The sequence below is a fragment of the Hydra vulgaris genome, chromosome 15 (genome assembly GCF_038396675.1).
Source record: "Hydra vulgaris chromosome 15, alternate assembly HydraT2T_AEP".
Taxonomy (NCBI): Eukaryota; Metazoa; Cnidaria; class Hydrozoa; order Anthoathecata; family Hydridae; genus Hydra; species Hydra vulgaris.
In genome coordinates this window covers 17,816,665-17,839,691 of record NC_088934.1, presented here as the reverse complement: position 1 = coordinate 17,839,691, position 23,027 = coordinate 17,816,665, and the positions used below count along the sequence as shown (strand labels likewise).

At 27.7% G+C, this 23,027-nt stretch overlaps 1 protein-coding gene across 2 annotated transcripts; it reads left to right on the top strand.

The window, feature by feature from the left end:
- The first annotated feature begins 441 nt into the window (after positions 1-441).
- Positions 442-13,773, top strand: LOC136071975 (transcription factor Sox-19a-like). 2 transcript variants are annotated; one of them, XM_065818729.1, is made up of 4 exons: positions 442-594; positions 1,127-1,306; positions 12,334-12,460; positions 12,574-13,773. In XM_065818729.1, the coding sequence occupies exons 2-4, from the start codon at positions 1,139-1,141 to the stop codon at positions 13,239-13,241; spliced, it is 963 nt and encodes a 320-aa protein (XP_065674801.1). In that variant the 5' UTR covers positions 442-594; positions 1,127-1,138; the 3' UTR covers positions 13,242-13,773. The 2 variants fall into 2 exon arrangements, with proteins under 2 accessions (XP_065674801.1, XP_065674802.1); XM_065818730.1 differs by having other exon boundaries at positions 446-594; positions 1,085-1,306.
- Positions 13,774-23,027: the final 9,254 nt, after the last annotated feature.

Genomic DNA, 23,027 nt, shown 5'->3' with positions numbered 1-23,027 from the left:
AATCAAGAAAATATATTTGACTTTATAAATATTCTTTTTCCGTTCAAAAGTCGCCTTTTGATAAATAAAATTAGCATTATTAGAGCTAATTTATCGCCTTTAGTAAGCAATAAATGTAAATACCTAAATAAATTTGAATTAAACCGCTGAAAAACGAATACCATCATACGGAAGTATACTAGACAAGGCAAATAATATTTGGTGTTTTAAAAGCTAAACAAAAACAATACGCGAGACAATTACTGGAATATAATGACAACAAAATGAAAGCATAAACTCTTTTTTATTGCATAAATTACGCCAGAGTTAGAATAATTAACTTTTTGATTATTGAGTCGAAAATTATTTTTTTTTTAACTTTAACTCTAAAAAACATTAAGAAACGTCACAAGCGTGTGTGCGCTAAAGCGTGAATCTACTGTAATTTTAAATATACACGCGGGGCTTTATATCTGATTTGCATAGCGGCTATATCAGAAAGCTTTTGTTGTCAAATAAAAAAATTGTCTGATTGCAGTTACAAAAATAATTTGCTAAATTCATTGTGTCTAAAGAATAGAGTTTAGGTCGCTTTTATATGCTTTCATAAAAAAGGTAAAATATGCTTTTATATAGCGATAGGCTTTCATATAGTAATATTAAAACAAAAATAGTTTTTAATTGTGAACAATTTCTTTTATGTGTTTTTTTTTTCCATGAATGTTATACAGTTTTCTATAATGTAACAGAACATTTCATAGATGATAAAAATCATTCTCTAAAAACCATATAATGAACATATTTTCATGATGTACATTTAAATCTAATGTTTTAAATTTTAAGTTTAAAAAGTAATATTAAATTTCCAAATTTGTTATATAAAAAATTTTTCCAAAAAACTAAACAAAATTTTCAATCAATACGAGTTTCTCAAAATAGTTAGAACCATTAGTAAAAAATAAATATTACGAGCATTATATTTTAGCTTTTATGGGTTTTCATATAGGATTTATTTTTTTTATTTAGGACTTAGGTTACTTGTTTTATTTTATTCTTTATTTAAAAATCTGCATCTAAACAGAGGTTATGTTTTTTATTGTTATAGCGTGTGAACAAAAATTTTTAACAAGCAGCTCTCATTTTGCAGGTTTAAACTGCTATGAACGCAATGGTAACATCGCAAGCTAAACCTGAATTCATGACGCTACATACAACACAATTAGGTCTACATCAAAGTCAATCTCCAGCTCCCACAGTAGCTCCCACTTCCCCAAATCCATTAAATGGAGATATGTCTCACGTGAAAAGGCCGATGAATGCATTTATGGTAATAAATTTTTGTTTGGAATTATTTTTTTTACCATATTTGTTTTGTTCATATATAATATTATTAAAACTTTATTAAACTATTATTTATTATTATTATTTATTAAACTATTATTTATTATTATTATTATTTATTAAACTATTATTTATTATTATTATTATTTATTAAACTATTATTAAAATTTTTAACAACTAACAGCGTATTTCCAATTTTAAAAAAAGGTATTCCTCATTTCATTTTATTTAAAATATATTTTCATATGTTATACCCCAGCCGGCACAACTAAGAAAAAAGTTACGCTTGGTTTTTGTTGCGTGTTTAGAACTTTCTAAAACAAAAGAAACAACACGTGTAAAAAGTTGTTTTCATTCCGTAAAATTAACTACTTCTATTTACCATAAATGCTAGTTTAAATGTTATTGGTTTCACTGTTACTATTATAATAACTAAGTATTATATTATAATAACTTATATTATAATAAATAAGTATTATATTAAGTATTATATAAGTAAATTATATTATAATAAATAAGTATTATATTATAATAACTTTCTGTAAGGAATGTGAAGCCACAGATAAAAGCTTGGACTTTAAAACCTCAAAAAACACGTGTTAAACTCGAGTAAAACTGCCCGTAATATACACGGGTTTTTGGTTTACGCCTGGATCGTTGGTTTTGGTTTTAAACCCGAAAATGAAACTAGATGTGCCGTTTGGGACAGTTAATTAGATAAGGATTCAAAAACTTTCTATTTTTAAAACTTATTTAAGAAGTAAATTTGTTGCATTTATCACTAAATTTCTGCTTTTTAAAAGGACTTTCCAATCTTTTCTAATCTTTTAACTGTAAATCCTTATCGAATAAAATTGTTGAGATAAAAAAATCATAACACATTAAGAAATAAGTAAAAAATGAAACATATGAAAGTAATTAATTTAAAATAAAGACGCGGAGAATCTCAGAAGTCCATCTTGTCATCGAAAAACACTTGCAAATTAAAAATCTTATAATACTCCAATACATAGATATTTATACATGGATGCATGAAATAATACAGCAAATTATTAAACTTTTAAAAACGTAAAAATATATCATCAAAAGACAATGATTTCTTTAAGCTCATTCTTGAATGAGAGGTAACTTTATTTCAGTAAAGATACAAAACTTGTTAAAACTATTTTATACCCAAGACAAACTCCAGTAAATGAAGTGCTTGATTTTCCAAAAACAGCTGCCGAATTAATTTATCATTTCTTAATTTGTATTTATTTTATCGTTTAATGAGTTTGAATTTGTATATTTCAGAAATCAATGATAATTATATTTTAAATATACATTTTAATGAGAAAGTGCTAAACTAAACATTTCCATGCTGATAGAAGACCCGTGTCCGATCCTACTTCTATATTCTCCTTTCTTTAAGTGTAGTTAACCCAATTTAACGGAATCTTTCTTCGTAAGTGCTTTATTTGCGTTTTTGGTAGCTCTATGTAATAATTGCTTTAAAATAGCAATGGTTATCTTCTAATGTGGGGACTATGTTTAAGTAGCAAATTCCAACTGAGGTCTTAAGCGATTGTGTAAAGTACATACCACAAAAAGAGTCCGAGGCTTCTGAAAACTTTCCCTAGTACCGAAATCTTAATATTAAAATCGAAAACAAACAAAAAAATCGTTAAAAATTACAATATACTGTTTAGTGAGTTCTTTACCTTGCTAAAAGAATAACTTGATAGCAGCCGAAGAAAAAAAAAATATTAGCTAATCACAGGTATCAAAAAAGATATGAGGAATTTAGTATGCTCGGAGGATGGTTAGAGTCAGCATGTATATAACTTGTTGAACTATCAGGCTTGCAGTATGGTTGGAAAGAACTGTCATTAAGATTTAACGTTAAGTCCAGATAATTGATATTATAAAACCAAGGTACAACTGAGGAAAAAACGTCCATCTGTGTCAACAAATCCATCTGATCCATGAACAATTAGTGCTTGACAAAAAACATCATTCATCGAGCCTCCGTGTCGTCAAATAAACCTGACAACAAAGAAAAAGTATATTTTGTCTTATGTGAAACTCCATTTAAATCTCGGTACGTTAATTACCTAAAATCTTTTAACATTAATAATAATAAAAATGATACTAAGTTTTCTAAAGAAATTTGGGACATAAACGATAAAATATTTACACCCTTAATTAAGTGAAAAATTGTGAAACGTTGTAATTCATACATCAAAAATCTGCAATCTTTGCTTAAATAAAAAACTTATCATTTTGACATATAAAGGTGAAAATCTGTTAAACAAAAGAAACTAATGATTTAAAAATACAGACGCGAGAATAATTTCCTCTTTTATTTTTAGTTTTTTGAGACCGGCGATTAACTAATTTTTTTTTCTTTGGTTTTTATCAAGTTTTTCTTCAAGCGGCGTAAAGAACTCACTACTGAGTACGTTGTAGTTTTGACATTTTTTTTTTGTTTTTGGTTTTGTATTCAATGGATGATGATTAGCTAGACATGAAACTTAAATACCATTATGTACCATAGAAAACTTAAATACCATTAAAAATATATATATATTTTTTTCATTAATATATATAAATATAAATAAAAGAATAATATATAAATATAACGAGACTATATATACTGAATATATAGTCTTGTTATATTTATATAATAATATTACCCCCTTCCCCCTCCAAATGCTCTTAGAGCGTCCAAAGAAAAGTTAAAACCCGGATTGTTGTACAATACGAGTTCAAATCCTGCCACCACCAACTCAGCGCTTCAGTAGCACTTCGGTACACAAAAATGTTGGTCAATAACGGACGTTACTTTGGATTAGTCTTAATTAAATAAAAGACTATTTGTGGCTGTCCTTATGCTAAACCAACGATATCTTCGGATATAAGACCATTGTATAGAAATATATAGCATGAAATTTTAAATAAAAATAAATAAATAATAAAAAATTAATAATAATAAAATGTTTTAGAATTTGACGATTGTGCCCCTCAACTTTGGAACCCGTTGGCCCTGTTAAATGCCCAGAAGATATTCAGGAAAAGGGATTACGTTAAAGCAAATGATTTAAAAAAATTGCCTTAAAACAAAAGCTAATTTAAAGTGGTCAAATATGCTTTAAATAACGAACTAGTTATGTTTTTTTCTCTAGCAACTATAAGTCAAATTTTTTAAGCAAGAAACATTTAAAAAATGTTTTAAATATAAAACGTTTTTTTTAAAAAACATTTTATATTAAAAAATGTTTTATTTCCTCCTTAAACCTAAAAATTTATTGACTTTTAGAAATAAAAATAAATCATACTTTTGCGACGATTCGCTGCGCATTTTAAGCCAGTGTCAACGATCAAATCATTTTAGTGTCAAGTTGTATGTTGGGTGTTACAAATTAAATGCGAAAATATAAACTGATTTCAAATTTATATGTATGAATTTATGTTAAATTGGACGCAGTTGGACTGAGGGCAAAAGAGTTTTGAACTTTATTTAAAAAATTTAGGGACGTTTGAAACCCGTCTGGTATTTATTACTTTTACATGGTTTTAATATGGTTTTAATCTTAATAATAATAATAATTAATTAATAGTAATATATATATTAATCGTATATAATATATAATATTAATAGTAAATAATAGTATTAATAATTAATAAAAATGGTTTTAATCTTCATACGAGTTCTTAAATAAAAGTTTATGCAACTAATTATCTCCAAAGGTATCAAATGAAAGCAGTATTCTGAGTAATTACGTTTTAAAAAGTAAAATTGTTTTCATACTATTCATGTACACTTAGTTTGTCTCTACCCTGGTTACTTTAAAGTGACGAATTGTGTTAGTTCAGAGCCTTAGAAAGAAAAATGCTGTGCATAAATTTTTGGAGTTTTAAGCAATGGAAATAAAGTATGTTAAGTACGTTTAAAAAATCTAGTTTTTTGTATTTTAAAACATTTCTAACCAATGCCTAATTGCTACAACAAGTTGCATCAAAAGCGTAATAAATGTTTTTATGCACTTTTATGAAACTAACAAAATTATATCGCTTTAATTGAAGTTTTATCTAATCCAGTTGTTTGGGATTGTTAAAATATAATCCTAGATTAAACTTTTGAATATGAGATAGATAATTAATTATAATTACGATATGCGTGATTATATATTAGGGGTTGGAATTTTTAAAATGTTTTTTCTAAAATCGTTTGCCCTTAAACCGGTAGAGAAATAATAAAAAAATGTATTTTAAAAATAATTTTAGTCAAAACTGGTTCAAAAACTCTTCGCGCAAACTCGTTAATTTGAAATGCCAAAATAATTCAAAAATGCGTTGTTAGGACAGATTAAAAAGTTTTGTTTTTTAAAGTAATCTTATTTATAAACTAAAATATTTGTTAAAAAAAAAACAAAGTAAAAAATTTACATTAGAAAATAATTTACGAACAGTGCCGTAGCTAGATAGTCAAATGCTCCTCCCCCAACCTTAAAAAGAAATCTTAAAAACCTTCCACTGGTCTATTACTAAAACAAAACTCTCTAAATTTGAAAAAAGACCCCAAAAATTTGCAGGCCCTGCGCCACAAATAGGGAAGCCAGCGAATTTTTTTTCTTATTTTTTTCTTTGTTAATTTACCTCCCTAAGGCCGAGAACTACAGTCAAGGAGGCTACTATAATTGTGGTTACAACCCTCTCCCTACTCTATAACTCCAAAAAACGAACCTTGACGAACAAGGCCGATGTACGATGAAACAAGTTGCCTAGTGTAGCTACCCTCCCTGCTCACAAACTACGCATAAAAATCAATGTATTTTGCCGTGAATATATTGCTTGTAGAACTCTAAGTTTTCAGTTATTAGCCTTTGAAAATTGCGCCACGGAAGTAAATATAGACCAACACTAAATTATTTTATTACAAAAAAACACACAAAGCAGATCAAAGTTTATCACAGCGTCTCAGAAATTTGGCCTCTAAGTTGAGGACGTTTCTTTGAAGAAATATCTTAATTTTTTCAAACAACCTTTCCCACACTTCATTGGTGCAATTGATTTCTAATGGACAATCATGCCAAAAATCACATTGTCTTTTCAACAAACTTTAAGTTTGTGAAATTAATCAAACTTTATGTTCATAAAATGCTAAGGAATCAGTTGGAGAACATGGAGTCGACAAGGATGATTCACAAAACTTTTGCCAAACGTTTAATTATTCTATTTTTTAGAACCTGCATTTACTGCAGTGATGTCACATATTACAACGGAAATTTTACTTTATAAATTAAATTCTAAAATAACTTTATGTAAAATGTTATAAGTAGAGACAGAATTGCCTTTTTCTAATATTTTTAAAGATATAATCAAAGATATAGACTTGCTCGAAATGCAAGTGATAAAGTAATGCTGTTTGCCCTATCAAAATGTAAGCACCAAACTTCTTCAGAAGATTTGATATAAAACTGAATTAAGCTTATTTATGCGCGAGTGTTGCATATGCTTTTTGGACCGTGTATCGGCAAATCGAAGCTTCACCAACTGCGTTAAGTACAGTTTCTGCAATCTTTGCCGTACAACTTATTGGATACCCCTCATTTTTTGCTATCTTTGCTACCATGTTTCCGGTGATTTTTGCACGTTTAAATGGGATGGTGTTACAAAAAAAATTTCAGTTATATAAAAAATAATAAAAAAATAAGCAGTTGATGGTACTACAGATACAAAAATAAAAATTTTGAATAGCATTTAAAATATTTTTTTAAATTTTCATCACTTGTTATCTTCTGAACTCTCATTACTTGTCTGTTTTATTAAACAATAAAAAATTTATTTCAATAGGCTCTGTCATAATACTGCATTGACCTTTGCAACTATTGGAGGATTTTTGAAGTTCTTAAATGAGTTTTTTTACCAGATTTTTAAGTTTAGCATTTTTGGGCAATAAGTCAAATAATTTGTCTCGTTTATTAATAATAATTATCTTCTTATTTTTACTTTTGTGTTGATTTAATGGCAAATTTGCAATTTTGAATTGTAGACTTTACTTTCCTTTGCAGAGACTTTTCTGGAAAACAAGGTATCGTCACATGGTATCGTCAATTGAAGTTTGTCAAGTATTCCATACTTGACAAACTTCAATTGAGAATTCTTTTATAACATAACTTGATCTAGGAATATTACTCAATTCTAAGTGAAAATGGTATCTTCTTAATTTCTGATTTGTCTGACAGCTTTGAAAAATCCACCAGTGGCTTCTCAATCAAATTTTTGTATATACTATCCTTTTGTATATACTTCTCTTGAATTTGAAATATTGGAAAAGTGATCAATTTCTCTAATTAAATTATTCTCTTATATTTTATACATCTAAGCAATATGAGTTATTTAAGCAAATTTTTAAGGCTTTTACTTATGTATATTTGTGAGTTTAGGTTATTACTCCATCAACAGTTAAAGGGCCATGACTTGAAAATAAAGTTTGCACTCCTATTAAATATCACCGGAATTATAAAATATATTTGTTTTCGGAGATTTTATGCCACTCATAAAAAACAAGCATAACTCTGTTAAATATGAACTAAGATAAACATGGATTAAATAAATTAGATAAAAAAATTTTTTTAGTTTCTTAAATTTCCTAAAAAAATAGTTTCTTCATTTTGTACTTTGGGATGATTTTTAATAATATCAATAAAGTAGGCTATAAAGTTGTTTGACAATAATTGTTATGGGCAACGGGAGTTTATATAAGTAAACGTCAATAAAGTTTCTAATTAAATTTTTCATTCTTAAAAAACTCAAAAGCTTATCAGAAATAAATAATCTGTTGAGTGAGGAAGAAGTAAGTTTTATCAGCGAAGTCACAAAATGTTTGACAGTTGTTGAGACTTCAATATGTAATGAGGGTAATCCTATAGGAGTTCCTCACGCTATTGTTTTAAAAAGTTTTTTACATTATGCACAAAAATAAAAACTATTTTTAAAGTTGGGGGAAATGATGAAATTTAAAAAATATTAATAACTTGTTTTTTTTGTAGATTTTGTAGTTTACAATTTAAACTTGTAACTTGATTAATATAATGAAACATATTGTTTATCTCCTTTAATGTAGAACCTACATTTATCTAAAATTAAGTTTAGTAAAGCTTTTTTCATAATAAAACACGCATATATTTGTATTATATATACATTTATATATAAAAATATGTTCATTGTTATGGTTACATAAACTAAAAATATGTTTATTGTTATGGTTACATAAACTAATATTAAACAATATTATTAAAAAAACACTCCACAATATACACACAACGTTAATTTTAAATTAAACAACTGTAACTACATTGTAAAAACTGAAATCAAAATAGATAAATAATAAATAACTGAGATAATATTTGCGTCATTTGTTAAATAAAACATTTTAAAATAATTTAAACTTTGTAAAAATTGTGTTGAAAAGAATATTATAGAGGGGTTCCTTTTACTTTAAATTTTACAATAAAAAGATGAGGCGTTTCTCACGAATCACCTCATCTTTTTGTTGTAAAATTTACAATGTATAGAAACTAGCATTGTATTTTGAATGTAAATGCTATTGATGCCATTTCATTGGTGGCTTTTGTTGTCCAACATTGATGCCAAAGATCTTAGACCTTTTTCATGTAAGCGATAAAGACCTTACAGATCAAAGATGCTAACATGAAATTTGCCAAACAATAACCATTAGCTTTAAATTTATTGTTTTTTTATTATTGATAATTGAAAATCGGAATTGCGATTTTCAATTATCAATAATAAAAAAACAATTTTCAACCATAGCGATGTGTCAATCGCTATGGTTGAAAATTGCTTATCATATCTTCCGGTTAAATGCTCAGCAGAAAAGCCAGACAAAATCTTGATCATTTTTGTAATTTGCATCTAAAAGTTATATGCATCAATTTGATTTGAGGTGAAATTTGTCTCTGAAGCCAGCATGACAAACTTCACACTTTGACATTAGAAGCATATATAGTTTTTGTAAACTTAAGGTTCCTTAAGTTTTGATGTTTTAGTACTTGTCCATGAAATGTTTGCATAGCTAATGAAGCTATGAGTTAGCCCAAAGTAGATTTTGTGTATTAATGTAAGAGCAAACTCGATACATCAAACCTATGGTTTTGGTTATTTTTGACTGGATGTATTTTATATGAGGTAGCCAAAAGTTTTCATGAACTATAATTTATAAATTGATAAATCAAGAAATACTCCTAAAGTAAATTTTTTTAAAACCATTAGTTATTTGATTTATTATTTCATTGATTGCGTGTCAGTCGAAATATTTTTTTGAAAATTAAACTGATTTGGGTAAAAAAAAAAAAAGTTATCATAGATTTTATTAAAAAGATTTTATTATAAAACACACTTTTTGAAAATACATAAAGTATTGATATAGGTCTGTAGTTCGAATGTCAGAATGGTCATAATGACCATTCTGACATTCGAACTACAGACCATGTAATGACTCATTACATTTGTATAATTGTATAAATGTATAATACTTTTGCTAATTTAAGTGCATCCCAGAATATAATGAGAGTTTAAGTGAATGAATCAAAGTTCTATTCCAAAGACTGTGTTTGTTTGTAACAACTATATTACTTGATATCTCGTCAAATACTGGCGCCTTTTTTTTAAAAGGGAAAAAAACTTCGTTTAATTATTTATAGCTTAATTCACAGTCATGCACGGTAGCGTTAATTGCATATTTTAGGTAGTTTTTAAATGATTCAGATCGATTTGTTCATCCAAAGATTAGCAACTGCTATTTTCTTAGCTTTTGTAATCTCTTGAGGACAGGTTTCAATAAAATACTCCGAAAATGTACTTAAAAAAGCATTGTAAGCTTCTTTAGTACTTTGACATTTATATACGTTCGTCTATGTTTCCTTCTTTAGTACTTTGACAATTATATACGTTCGTCTATGTTTCCTTCTTTAGTACTTTGACAATTATATACATTCGTCTATGTTTTTCTTCTTTAGTACTTTGACAATTATATACGTTCGTCGTTTCTTGCTTTAGTACTTTGACAATTATATACGTTCGTCGTTTCTTGCTTTAGTACTTTGACAATTATATACGTTCGTCGTTTCTTGCTTTAGTTTACTGCTTATTTTATTTGTGTTATTCGTTTTTAGATTAGGTTTTTTCAAATGTGCAATTTTTGGTTGACAGGTGTAGATTTAAAGTTTTTTATTTGTATGAATATCGGAAAGTGATTGCTAATATCTGTCATAAATATCCCAGTTTCAAATGTTAATTCTAAATAATTGTTATTGAATATATTGCCAATTGCTTTTGCCGAGGTTTTTTTCTTTTGTGTTGGATTATTAATAGCCGATAAAACTATAAATTTAAAAAGCATATCCAAAAAGATTTTACTTTTCGAAATTTTATGTTACATTGTGCATCAAGATTTATGTCACCAGTAACAATCAACGTTTTGTTTTATTTATTTATTTTTGTAATCGTAAATGTTTCGGTATTTTTTATTAATTATTTCAATAAAAAGTCTTTCGTAATTATCACTTGAAAAACATACTTTTCTAAGACATAAATACTTAATTCTTCACTTTTTTTTCCACTTCCACGTGGTTGCCTAATTAGTTTATAAAATGGTAAGATATAATTAGAATTTAATTCAAGAGAACTTTCCGTATCACGCCAAGTCTCTGAAAGAGATATAAAGTCGAATGTGTAGTTTGACGTCTTATCTTTTTTGTAGTATCCAAATGGGTAAATTACTTAAAAATTCTTTAAGTTTCTTAAAATTTTGCTACATGCTTCTAATTTTTATGTTCTAAACAGAAAAAGAACAAATATCGTTTATTACTTTAAAATCAAGGGTCAATATAATAAACCACAATACCAAAAAAAAACAATATATGGTGTGTCATTTGAGTTTTGTGAAGAATATATGTTTATTTATGAAGCAGGGCAGGTTTCAAAATAATATGCGCAATGGTCAATTTCTAAAAAAAAGTTATCTATATCTAAGTCATCGGGTCTCTAAAGTTGTCCTCAAAAAGGTCTAAATTTAAATTTGAAATGAAAATAAAATGAAATAAATGAAAATTTATTTTTGTTTAATACAAGTTTTATTATTGTTTATACAGAATTTTATGATTTTTATAAAGTCTCTTTTTGAACATCTTTAAATTTTGCTCATTTAGTTTGTTTTAAATAAAATTAAAAAAACGTGCTTTATTTGGACGTGATTTTAGCTCGAAATAGTTAGAACTTTTCCAAAGTATTTAAACCCATAAACTTCCTAAAAACCATGTCATTTTTACTCAAAGTTACAACATTTTCCACTTAAAAAGTAAAAGTAAACAAAATTATATGCCGGTAGCTCTTTTTCTTCTAATTTCTCCTTGAAGGATATTTTATTGTTTAATAATCTTTGCAATAGTTAAAATAAGTCCTGCACCGAGCAAAGTCTTCACTTAAAAATAGCTTTCAACATAAGATTTTGAGAGATCTGAAAATTAAAGCTAAAATTAGGGTTCCATAAAATACGGTAATTATATTATATTGAATTATATAACATAAAATTTTGATAAGCATATTACATTTTAAATAAATTTTAAGAGATTGCTTCCAGTCCACAGTGAAATCTTTTGTATTTTTCTTTAAAAAATCTATTTGCTTATCTTGCAGACCCGTTATTTTACGGAAATATCTTGATTGTTTCAACTAATACCCGACTGACAGCAATTTCTTAAAATGTACCTTAACTACATTGAGTAAAACTAAAATCTTTGTTTATGAAAACTTTTACTGCTCTTTCTATCGTTATTTTTTTATCCTCGTAATCACTTTTGTGAATTAAAGTTTTTTTAAAATTTTAAAACTTTTACATTGTGTTTCTGACATAGACAACTTTTCTACACCCAGATAAAACAAGTTGAAAAAAATATTGCTGCACTTTATTTTTTAAATTTAACTTGCCAAATTAAAAAATGTTTTTTTTAGGTATGGTCACGTGGCAAGAGAAGACAAATGGCACAAGACAACCCAAGGATGCACAATTCAGAAATATCAAAGCGGTTAGGAGCAGAATGGAAATGTCTGACACAGCAAGAAAAGCAACCGTTTATCGGTTAGTAAAAAATTAGGATTTGAAATTTAAAGTTATTTATAACTATCATTTTGAAAATTTTTACATGCGGAATTAATGAAATAAAAATAAAAAAGCATAATATGTTAATATAGATGAAGCAAAACGCCTTCGTGCTGTTCACATTCAGGAGCACCCTGATTACAAGTATAAGCCAAAAAGAAGAAAACAAAAGACTACTAAAAAAGATATATATACGCCTTACCCAAGTATTGGACAAGGAATGGTTCCCAGTATTGATTCTAAATATGGTTCGATTGGTTATCAACCAACTCTAAGCTACGGAATGAGCTCAGATATGTATAACAAATTGAACGGAGGTTACGGTTACCAGACAACGATTAGCACTGGTTACCCTTTAATGTATTCTAATTACAATGTTGGACCAAGTATGGTAGGTTCTCACTCTCAATCTTCTCCTACTGGGGCACATCAATCATACCCATCTTCTACAATAACTTCACAAATCGGTACACCTGTCATAACAGATTCCACATACCGTGTTTCGACGTCAGACTATATTAATAGCAAAAATTATTTTTCAAACATGAACAGTCCTTATAGTCCGGTAGATTCAGCTGCTACCTCAACTCATTCTCAAAATCGATATCCTACTACAGACGAAAACAGAAATATTGTAAATCATGCACATTCTGTTGGAAACGGAATGGTATCGAAGTTAATACAAGAACACGATGTTCAGACTAATTTTCCAGATAACGCTGTAAATAGAAACTGGTCATTAAATTTTTCTTCTGTTTAGTTTTCACATATTTATGAGTTACTATAGATACTGTTCAAACTTAAGTTGCCATGTTGGATTTTTAACTGAGATCTATTTTAGTTAGACTAGATATTTTGCTACTCGATTTAAAACTTACGAGATTATGTTATAATCTTATAATCTACGTTTGCAAGAAATCAAATGTACGGTATACTTCCTATGGAGTTTTTTTATTTGTGTTTTTTATTAATTCTCTTTCTCAAGCTTATTTTTTATTTTTGTAAATATTTATGCTAACAAAGAACTTTAAGAAAGTTTTTTTGCAACGATAAACTTTTTTTTTTTTCTAAAAAAATCTGTCAAGATTTTCTAATAACATAGTTAAAACAAATAAAAAATTATTTTCATATCAAAATGTCCAAATTAATCTTAATCTAAATATTGTTAACCAGTATTTTATAGTTTCTTGTTTTTTGAGTATTTATGCATCAAATGTATATAGTTTAGCACATTTTATGAAAATATGCAGTCTAGAATCTATTTAATATAAATATATGTGCTCAGAAATAAACTTAAAGTTTTATTAACTGCGATGAGAAACAAAAATTATATTTTATTATAAACTGAATTGCTTTTTTCCGTAAAGGGTCTTTAACTTTGGAAGTGATTTTGACCCTAATTTTTTTTTTTTTAACAATCAATATTTGATGTGTAATCAGTGCTGCTGGTTTTAAGAAGTTCTATATATAGTTACTTTTTAAACGAGTTGGTTTGGTGCTATGGGAAAAAATATTTTGTTACTAGAACTTATAGTTAAAGAAGTTAAGATCATTTCTAGAGGGATTTATTTTGGAACTTATTTCAAGAATTTTCAAACGTTTTATGTTTGCATATGCAGACTAGTATGCATTTAAGTTTTACTTTATTACATTTGCATGACAAGCTAAGCAGTTAGATTTTATATTTAAATGAAAAACAACTTTTGCTAACTAGCAAAGTTTTCCAATAAGAAACCCTTTTTTTGTTCTCTGTCGTCTATTTGTGGTTCTCTAGAATCTCTTCTGGCGATTGCGATTGGTGTACCAATGCCTATATACTGGCCTAATAAAGATTCCTTTTTAAATGTAAAGCAAACGCATAATTAGATAAGGGTATTCCCTCAAAACTTTTATACGTCAGAAAAAGAAAAAGAAAAAAATCAACCATGTCAATATTAAAATCATCATTAAAAGAAATATCATTGTCATACAACGAAAAAACCGGCTTACGAGGTATCTTTGTTTGTATAGCTGTCTATATTTATCTTTAATTCACCTGAGTTTGGGAGGTACTGTGAAGGTTTGCATGCTATTTTATTCAGATTCAGAAGACGTATTGCTTTTTCAACTTAGAATGAAATCCAAATTTCTCGCTTTCACAATTCAGTGGCGATTTGAAAGCAGCACAACAACAACATTTATATCACATGTCGTTTTTATAAAAACTGATAATGTGGTCACAGCGCGGAAAATGTACCAACAATTAATTATCTGCTTTGGTAGGATAAAATTTACGATAATACTTAGTGATAATAATACTTATAATAAATAGGATAATACCAAGTGGTTTCTAAAAATCTGGACTAACTTTAACTGGCTTTTTTCCAACAAACTACACCTTTTCTTTTTCGTTCTTATGTCCATTTTATAGCTTTGTTATTCTCTATAAGTTATATTACTTGTTTTTAGATAATAAAAATTAAGAAAATAATGATGACCAAGCAAGAGGAGATAAGAAAACGGATTTACGAGTTTTATTTAAATAATAAATTGCAAGGTAAAAAGTTCACAGTAGATCACTTCAATGCCAAACAAATTCCAAGAAGCACTATTTATGATATAATCAAACGTGCTGAGAATGATTCTGGACACAAAAGAGTGCAAGGAAGTGGTAGTTTGGCCACAATCATAACCCCGAGGGTGATCAAGCGTCTAAGAACCATATTTGACCAGTGTGACAGAGTTTCGATGTGACAAGTCAGTTGAAAATTTGGATGCAGTCATTCACATATTATTAAAACTCTTGCCAAGTATACTAACATCAAAACTTATACGAAACAGGGTATACCTAATTGACAAGAAAAAATGAGCAAATCAAGACCGGCATTGATCGACTTTAACGCAATTTTCAAGGAAAATTGGTCACTCTTGACAACGAGTCTTACTTCACGCTATTGCACTCAACAATTAACGGATACACTAGCAGCAGAGACACGACTCCACCAAGCATTAAATATCACAAGGAGCGTAAGTTCGAATCCAAGCTGCTCGTCTGGCTTCTAACAAAAGTATTTCTAAGTCATTTTTCGTTCTTAGCGGTCTTGCAGTCATTAAGGCCATCTACGAAATGGATTGTATTAAGGAAAGATTAGTGATGTTTATCAATGCTCATTATGCCGATGGTAATTATGTAGGATCTGGCCACATCACATTATGCCAAAACCGTGACCAACTGCTATGAGACTCATAACATCAATTTTGTCAAAAAAGCATCCAACAGCCGTACCGGAGTGTCGCCCAATCGAAGACTTTAGGGCTATATTGAAAAGCAAAGTGTATGAGGGTAACTGGTAAGCAAAAGACGTTAAGCAACTACAAACCAGATTGACCTTAACCTTATATTTTCACTTTTTGGGTCAACTCGTTTTAGAGTTGGCAGAATGCAAAGAAACAGACTGGTTGACAAACTTAATTAATACAAATAAATAAAAACTCTTTTTAATGATATTTTTATTTAATCTCTACCTTAAAAACTATGAGAGTAATTGCCTTTGAAAGTAAGTCCGGATGTTTAGTAATTACCATTAATTACTCCTATGATTGCAATTTTCAAACATCAATCCAAAAATACTTATTCTGCTATTTCTGGTACTTTGGATGAGATAAAGTTGAGTTTTTTTTAATCTGGTTATTTATTTGTTATTTTTAATGATAAAATCATCATTGATCTTGAAGTAAAAAACATAGAAATTAAAATGTTTTTAAAATTTAATTACAATTATAGTCATTTATTTCAAAAATAACAATTACAGTTATAATATAATATAAAGTTAATAGTTAATGTTAGAAACTTTAGAATTTTATAAAACTTTTTTGAGTATCTTTAAGTTTTTTCAAGCATATTTTTATAATTTTCATCAGTTATTTCATTTTAATAAGATTGTTTTTTTAGAATATTTTATATATAATTTTCGTTTATTTTTTGAGGACTTAAGTGAGCTTTAAGACACCCAGAAAGTTAAAAGTATTAATTATTTCTTTTTTCTGGAATTGCAATTTCATGTGGTTTGCAATATGGAACGAGTCATTTGCAATCAACGCAAACTTTTAAAAGGTTTTTAGATAATTTAAAGGAGTTTTAATTGATCTCTTGTCTAAAGAATGTGGGATTATCGGCTGTTGATATTTATGTCTCACCGCATTTATAGCAAGTTTATGTCAGACAGATCATTTTAAAGTTGCGTTTAAGTGCATCCCAATAATAACTTTTAATGGTTTTTTTTACAAACTTTGTATACTGATATCTAAAATTAAAAAAAGTGTTTTGTCTAAAATATTGCAAACTTTTTGAAATAGAAGTTTAGTTCACTTTCTTCTCAGCTTTTACCTTCATTTTCATTAATTCTATCTACTCTAATTATTCCGTCTCGATCTTCCGTCTCCCTTATAAATTCTGAGTTTTCTTGTTTGCTGCTTACCTTTGAATTCTTATCTTTTATGTTGATTGTTCATGAAAATTTAATTTTTAATTGTTCAATATCTTTTTCTACTTTTTTAACTTATCATTAAGTATTTTCAAGTTTCGTTTAAAATATCAATAGAAACTTTTTCCTGTTGTTTTAGCATCAACTCAAATTATTTTTTGTAGTTCTCAAACAGTCTTTTTATTTCTAGTAATGTAGCAACCATTTTATATAAAAATTGGTTTCTTTTTTCGAGAAAAATAAATATAAAGAATTTACCTTAAAAAAAAATTCAGTTCGCAATAAAGATCCGGTTCATTTTTGAAAATGACTATGAATTAAATTGAGACGATTGTTACTTGCTAAATGTTTTACAAATAATAGAAGATTCTTAGATCTCTTTATCCGTCTGTACAACTTAATGCATTTAGAAACAAGTTTAAAAAAAGGATTTAATTTTTTTTTTAATTGTAAACTAATAAAAGATCTGTTTTTCATATTTATACCGACAAAATTTAAGTTACAATTGTCAACTATATTTACACTGTCATATATTGTGCATAGTTATTTTAATGTTTATTAAACTAAATTTATTTATTATTTAAATTAGACTTAAGTTAGCATAATTATAATTTAGCATTTTATTTTATTTTTAAATAATTTTAAAAAAGGTAATGAAAAGAAATTCTATTTAACAATATCTAAGCTTAGAAAAATTATATATGACAGCTTATAGAGAGTGGATACGAGAGCTTATTGTAAGTAGATACGAAAACTTATGGAAATAAAATATGAGAACTTATGGAGAATAGACGTGACTTGATTGAAAACATATAAATGAGTTAACTTAAATACAAAAACTTTTGTTTGATTTCTTTTTATTTTACTTGTTAAACTTTTTGCTTATAATAATATTTAAAGGAGAAATAAGAAATTTGTTCTCGCCAAGTTAAACATTTTTAGCAGAGTCTATTTTTATCTAGTTTGGTTAATAAGAACTTGAGGAATATTAAAAGTTATTTAGTTATAGAATTAGAAAAGCGTGGTCTTAGAATAAAAATGATAGTTCATTTGGAATCAATAAAAATTGAGAGATAAATATCAAGAACAGTTGTTAATTTTATAGACATTTGTAACTGGCAATTTTTAAATGTTTCGTAAAAATTTCTTTACGGAGGTTTTAAGGGAATTGACTGCTGAAAAAAAAAAATCAATTTTTCAACAGTTGCATAGTTTAAAATTTTGTAGAATCCAAGAATGTATATATCTTCTTACAAAACAAAATTAAAAAAAAATAAAAAAAATAATTTATTTCAGCAGGGTGGTTTTGCTACCCCTGGCAATACTCATTGCAATGTCAAAATCTGAAATTTGTTACTAAATTTTAAAAGATTTTAGCACTCAAACCAATAACTGTTTCTTTTTTATTAGTTTTTATTTATTTAACTTTTTACTAACATAAATAAAGTGTATGCTATCAACAAGGGTTCTGCAGATAAAAGAAATCAATCTAAAAGCAAAAAACTTAAATCTTATAGATTACTTGCAAATAAAGTTTACTTATCTTTTAATATTTATATTCTGCTTATATCAAGTTAAAATGATACATCTCTAACAAATACTTCAAGCAAACCAGCATGTGTTCAAAGGTCATTTCTTCCTACTACTACTACTAAGGTAGTAATTCTCGATATCTTGAATGTTAAATTATAATTAATACTAACGTTCCTGAGTAATAAAAAACAAAGCATGAAATCATTTGAGATTAATATTAGAATGTGTGTAGCTCTTAGACATTTAGAAAAGGTCATGCTGCAATGAAACTTTTGTAACATAATAAACACTCCACCACAAATGCAAAAAAAAAGCAAACATAGAAATTGCATTTGTCTAATACCTTAAATGATTTTAAACTTTTGAAAGAAACTGTGTTTTTTTTTTATCAACCAATTCATGGTGTAAATATCAAAGGGACAAAACTAATCAAGTTTTAATCTATAAAAACAGCATAAACATTCAAGAAGCTGTTTGTAAAATTATTAAGCCTATTTTTTTACACAAAGATTATGGTGCCAACAAGTATTAGATATCTTGATGGGAAAACATCGAATACAAATGAGTTACTCAATAATGTGATTCAGACAAAATGCACCAAAAGTGTGTACGTGTGTAACTCCACACAATTAGTGTTGCATCTGCTTTCATACAGTTTAATAAAGGTGAAACTGGTATGATAGATGTTCTTCACAGTTTAGAAATTGTTCCTAGACATTCTACCAAGAACCGTTTCCAAAATACTGGTTTTTTGCGTGTAAAAGTCATAGATTCAAAATCATGTGAAAAATTTAAAAAATAAAGAAAACTACTAATTTTTAGTCTACTGCATTTTCAACCTACTGCATTTTAAACCTACTGAATTTTAAACCTACTGCATTTTAAACCTACTGAATTTCCGACAAACTGTTTTTATGATCGACTTTATAACTACGTCTTTTCCGGTATGTATTTTATATATTTTTTGTTGATTTGATCACTAGGTCTAAAAACTATATAAAAAAGAGAAAAGTTTCTTACAATATTTTAAAAACCTGAAGCAAAAAAAAACTATAACAACTAAAGCTCTATCTATTTATTGATCATAGGCTGATATGAAATAGGCTCCTTATTGTAATCAACAAGGAGCCTATTCTTAAAACAAAAATTTGTCTATTCTTGATTTATTGTTAATGGTTTTTAAAAAAATATCCTTAAAAACGCAAAAAAAAACGTTAAAACCACAGACTAGTAGGTTAAAATGAATATCGCTTATAATCGAGTAATCTACCCTTCATCTTCTAGGATTAACTCTTACTTCCGATCTTTCTTGGAAACCATCTATCAAATCCATTGGAAAATTAGCCTCACTTTCTTACTCCGGATTCTATTCTTTATTTCTATAAATTTCAAATTTTGTATGAAATACTGTTGCCATACCTGGGGTGGATCTTCCAATGATGCCCTTCCTCTTTTAGACAAGGTGCAAAAATGCGTTCTAAACATAGTTGGACATGCTCTTGCAGCCAACCTCCAATCATTATCACATTGTCGTAATGTTGCTTTTCTTTCTCTTTTCTACAAATACTATTTTGGGCACTGCTCTTAAGAGCGAGAGTCTCTTGTGCCATCTACTAAAATTCATTCTCGCGTTACTCGTCAATCAATTAAGTTTCATCCTTTTTTTGTGACTATTCCTAAGTGCTCCAAAAACTCTTAATTGTCTAGTTTTTTTCCTTGAACATAAGTTATTTGAAATTCGCTTCCTTCATCTTGCATTCCTGATTCATATAATTTGCAATCTTTTAAGTTGTCTGTCAATCGTTATCTTGCTCTCCTAACTTCGTCTTTTCTCTTCTAGTAACTTCCAACTCTAATAGTGTTTACTTGCAGTCTTGTTGGAAGCAAAGATATTGAAAAAAAAAAAAAAAATTGGTTGAAATTTAAATTATATATATATATCGTTTATAATCAGTTAAAAATCGGCTGAGAAAAAAAGCCGTCAAAATTGAAAACGTCATAAGTCGGTCAAAAATAAAAAGGACTATAATCAGTTGAAAATAATTTAGGCCTCAGTGGGACATATAAAAATTATTTTCACTTTTTAGTAGATGTTTTATTTTTTGTAGATCAAGTTAGTAGGTCCAGGTTTTGTAGGTCGAACTATGTAACACCTTTTTTTTTTTTTTTTTTTTTGTTATGAGTAGTAAAAAATGCCGACGATTTTTTTAATTTTTTTTATCAGTATTAAATTTAATCATTCAAGCATAGTAATGTTGATTACTAAAGAACCAAATATAATGAACATTTGCAATAATAATAAGTTCTCAGTTTAAACTTCTTATTAATGAGGTCAAAAATTTACTACATCTGTGACGTTTTTTTTCACCTGCTTTAGAATTAACTAAGATATTTCTTGGATGGTGAAAGTTTGAGGCAAAAATTTGGTAAATTTTCATTCATTTGAAGCCATAGCCCCCGGCGCTGTGGAAGCTATAAGGGCTATGACTCGCAGTTTTAAAGCAAAAAATTTGTAAAAAGTTGTGTATAAAAAACGTGTTTAATAGGCTATAATAAAGTATTTTAAAAAAACAAAAAACTTTGGACCCCGCAGATTTTTATTTCCAAAAAACCCCGAATGATGTACCTTTGGGTGCTGTTAACATTAATCTTAATACTTTGTTTATAGTTGTCAAAAGTTTCTCGTGCATTTCTGAAACTTTAAAAGTTTTTGATAAACTAGAAATGCCTTTACATTTAAAGAGACTTCTGATTTATCAGAAACTTTTGAAGTATCAGAAATGCATGAGAAACTTTTGACACCTATAAAATTAAAAAAACTACAAAAATATTCTCTTAAGGCTGTGATGTATCTATGATGAGTGATTATGATTGAATTTATTCTGTTGTATTGTTGTATGTTGCTTAGAATGTTGTATACAACAATGAATCAAAATTAAAAACTCAGAATAAATTCCATCATAGTCACTTCTTGTAGATGCATCACAGCCTGAAGGGAATAGTTTTGTAATTATGATTTTATTAATTAGGCTTGAGTTGTTCATTTTATTTTTAAAAAATTACAGAGTAGCAAAAAACTTATGATCAATGATAAACATTTTTGTAAAAATATGCATTATTCTAACTCAAAAAATAAATCTAATCTAACTATAATACGGGCATCATAGCGGTGTTCAAGGAATGTATTAATTATATGGGCCTACCATAATGTTAGGCTCGACTGGCGAGAGGGGTTTGGGGCTTTTCTCCCAAACCCCTGCTATGTTTAAAGGTCCTGGACCACTTTTAAAATCAAAATACACAAATGATTATTATTTTTCTATACCTTTTATGAAAAAACTATGCTAGTGAGGGTTAAACGTAAAGAAAAAGGTACCTAAAAAAAAAAAATATGGACCTTGATATGTAATTTAGGGAAATTTTTATATATAAGGCGGCCCTGCATAAATTTCTCCCCCCGAGCTCCTTAATGCCAGTCCTACCCTGCATAGTATAAACGGAGTTAAGTGATTAAGAAGATCAGATCTTTTTTCTTGTGTTCCAATTACTTTTACAGACATACTTCTATACGTTTTATATCAAACATACATATCAAGTTTTCTTTTATAACCATCGTCGAGTATGATATTATGACTTCTTTTTCTTTTTTACTTTCATTCATTTTAACTTCTAACAAAGTAAATATGAAATTTAGTAAAACTGTTTGGAATACTGATAAAAGAGCCGCATCCATATCTGATTATACTTTGCTATAAACCGGATTTCAGAGTATTTCAATTTTCTGTTCTTACCGCACGGCGTTGAATTTTGGGCAAAAATCTATTAGCGCGAAATGTTCGCACGACTATTAAAAGTAAATGTCGTGTAGACTGGAATACTTTTACGTTTGGTTCAGTCTACACAAAAATATGCAGTTAAGTAACTAAGGTTCGTGGCTTAATTGGACAAAAGTTTAATATTTTAATGTGTTAATATGTTGAAATAGGAGCTATATTTTTTGTTCATGGAAGAATATATGTATTTTTACGCATTCTTCGTATTATTTTAATCATAGTAAATAAGTCTACAAAAAGTTGCTCGATAAACCACTATGTTACCTCTTCTATATACACAGTTTTACATTTGAAATTGATACTTGCATTAATATCTTTATTTTTAGCTAGAGAATTTGAAAGTTAATAAATATATCTTGAGTTATCTTATTTTTTCTTGTAAAAATTGACATTTTTGATTTTCAAAAAGTCTTAAAACCAAAAATAATGAATTAACTTTAAAATCTGTAACTAAATATGGACTTGAAATACTAAGGACCATTTGCGGAATTTTTTTATAAATGAAGTAAAAGAAAAGTATGAGTTTATCTCTAATGTTTCTGGCAGCTATTTTTGAAAAATACTTTTTTGATCTTTGATTAAAAACAATCAATTTACCTTGAATGTTAAAATGTATATGTTACACAATTTTTTATTTATTTGTCACTTGACATTTAAAAATTTTTTTTTTAAATTTTGTAGTTAATAAAATATATTTCATAAAAATAATATTTATAA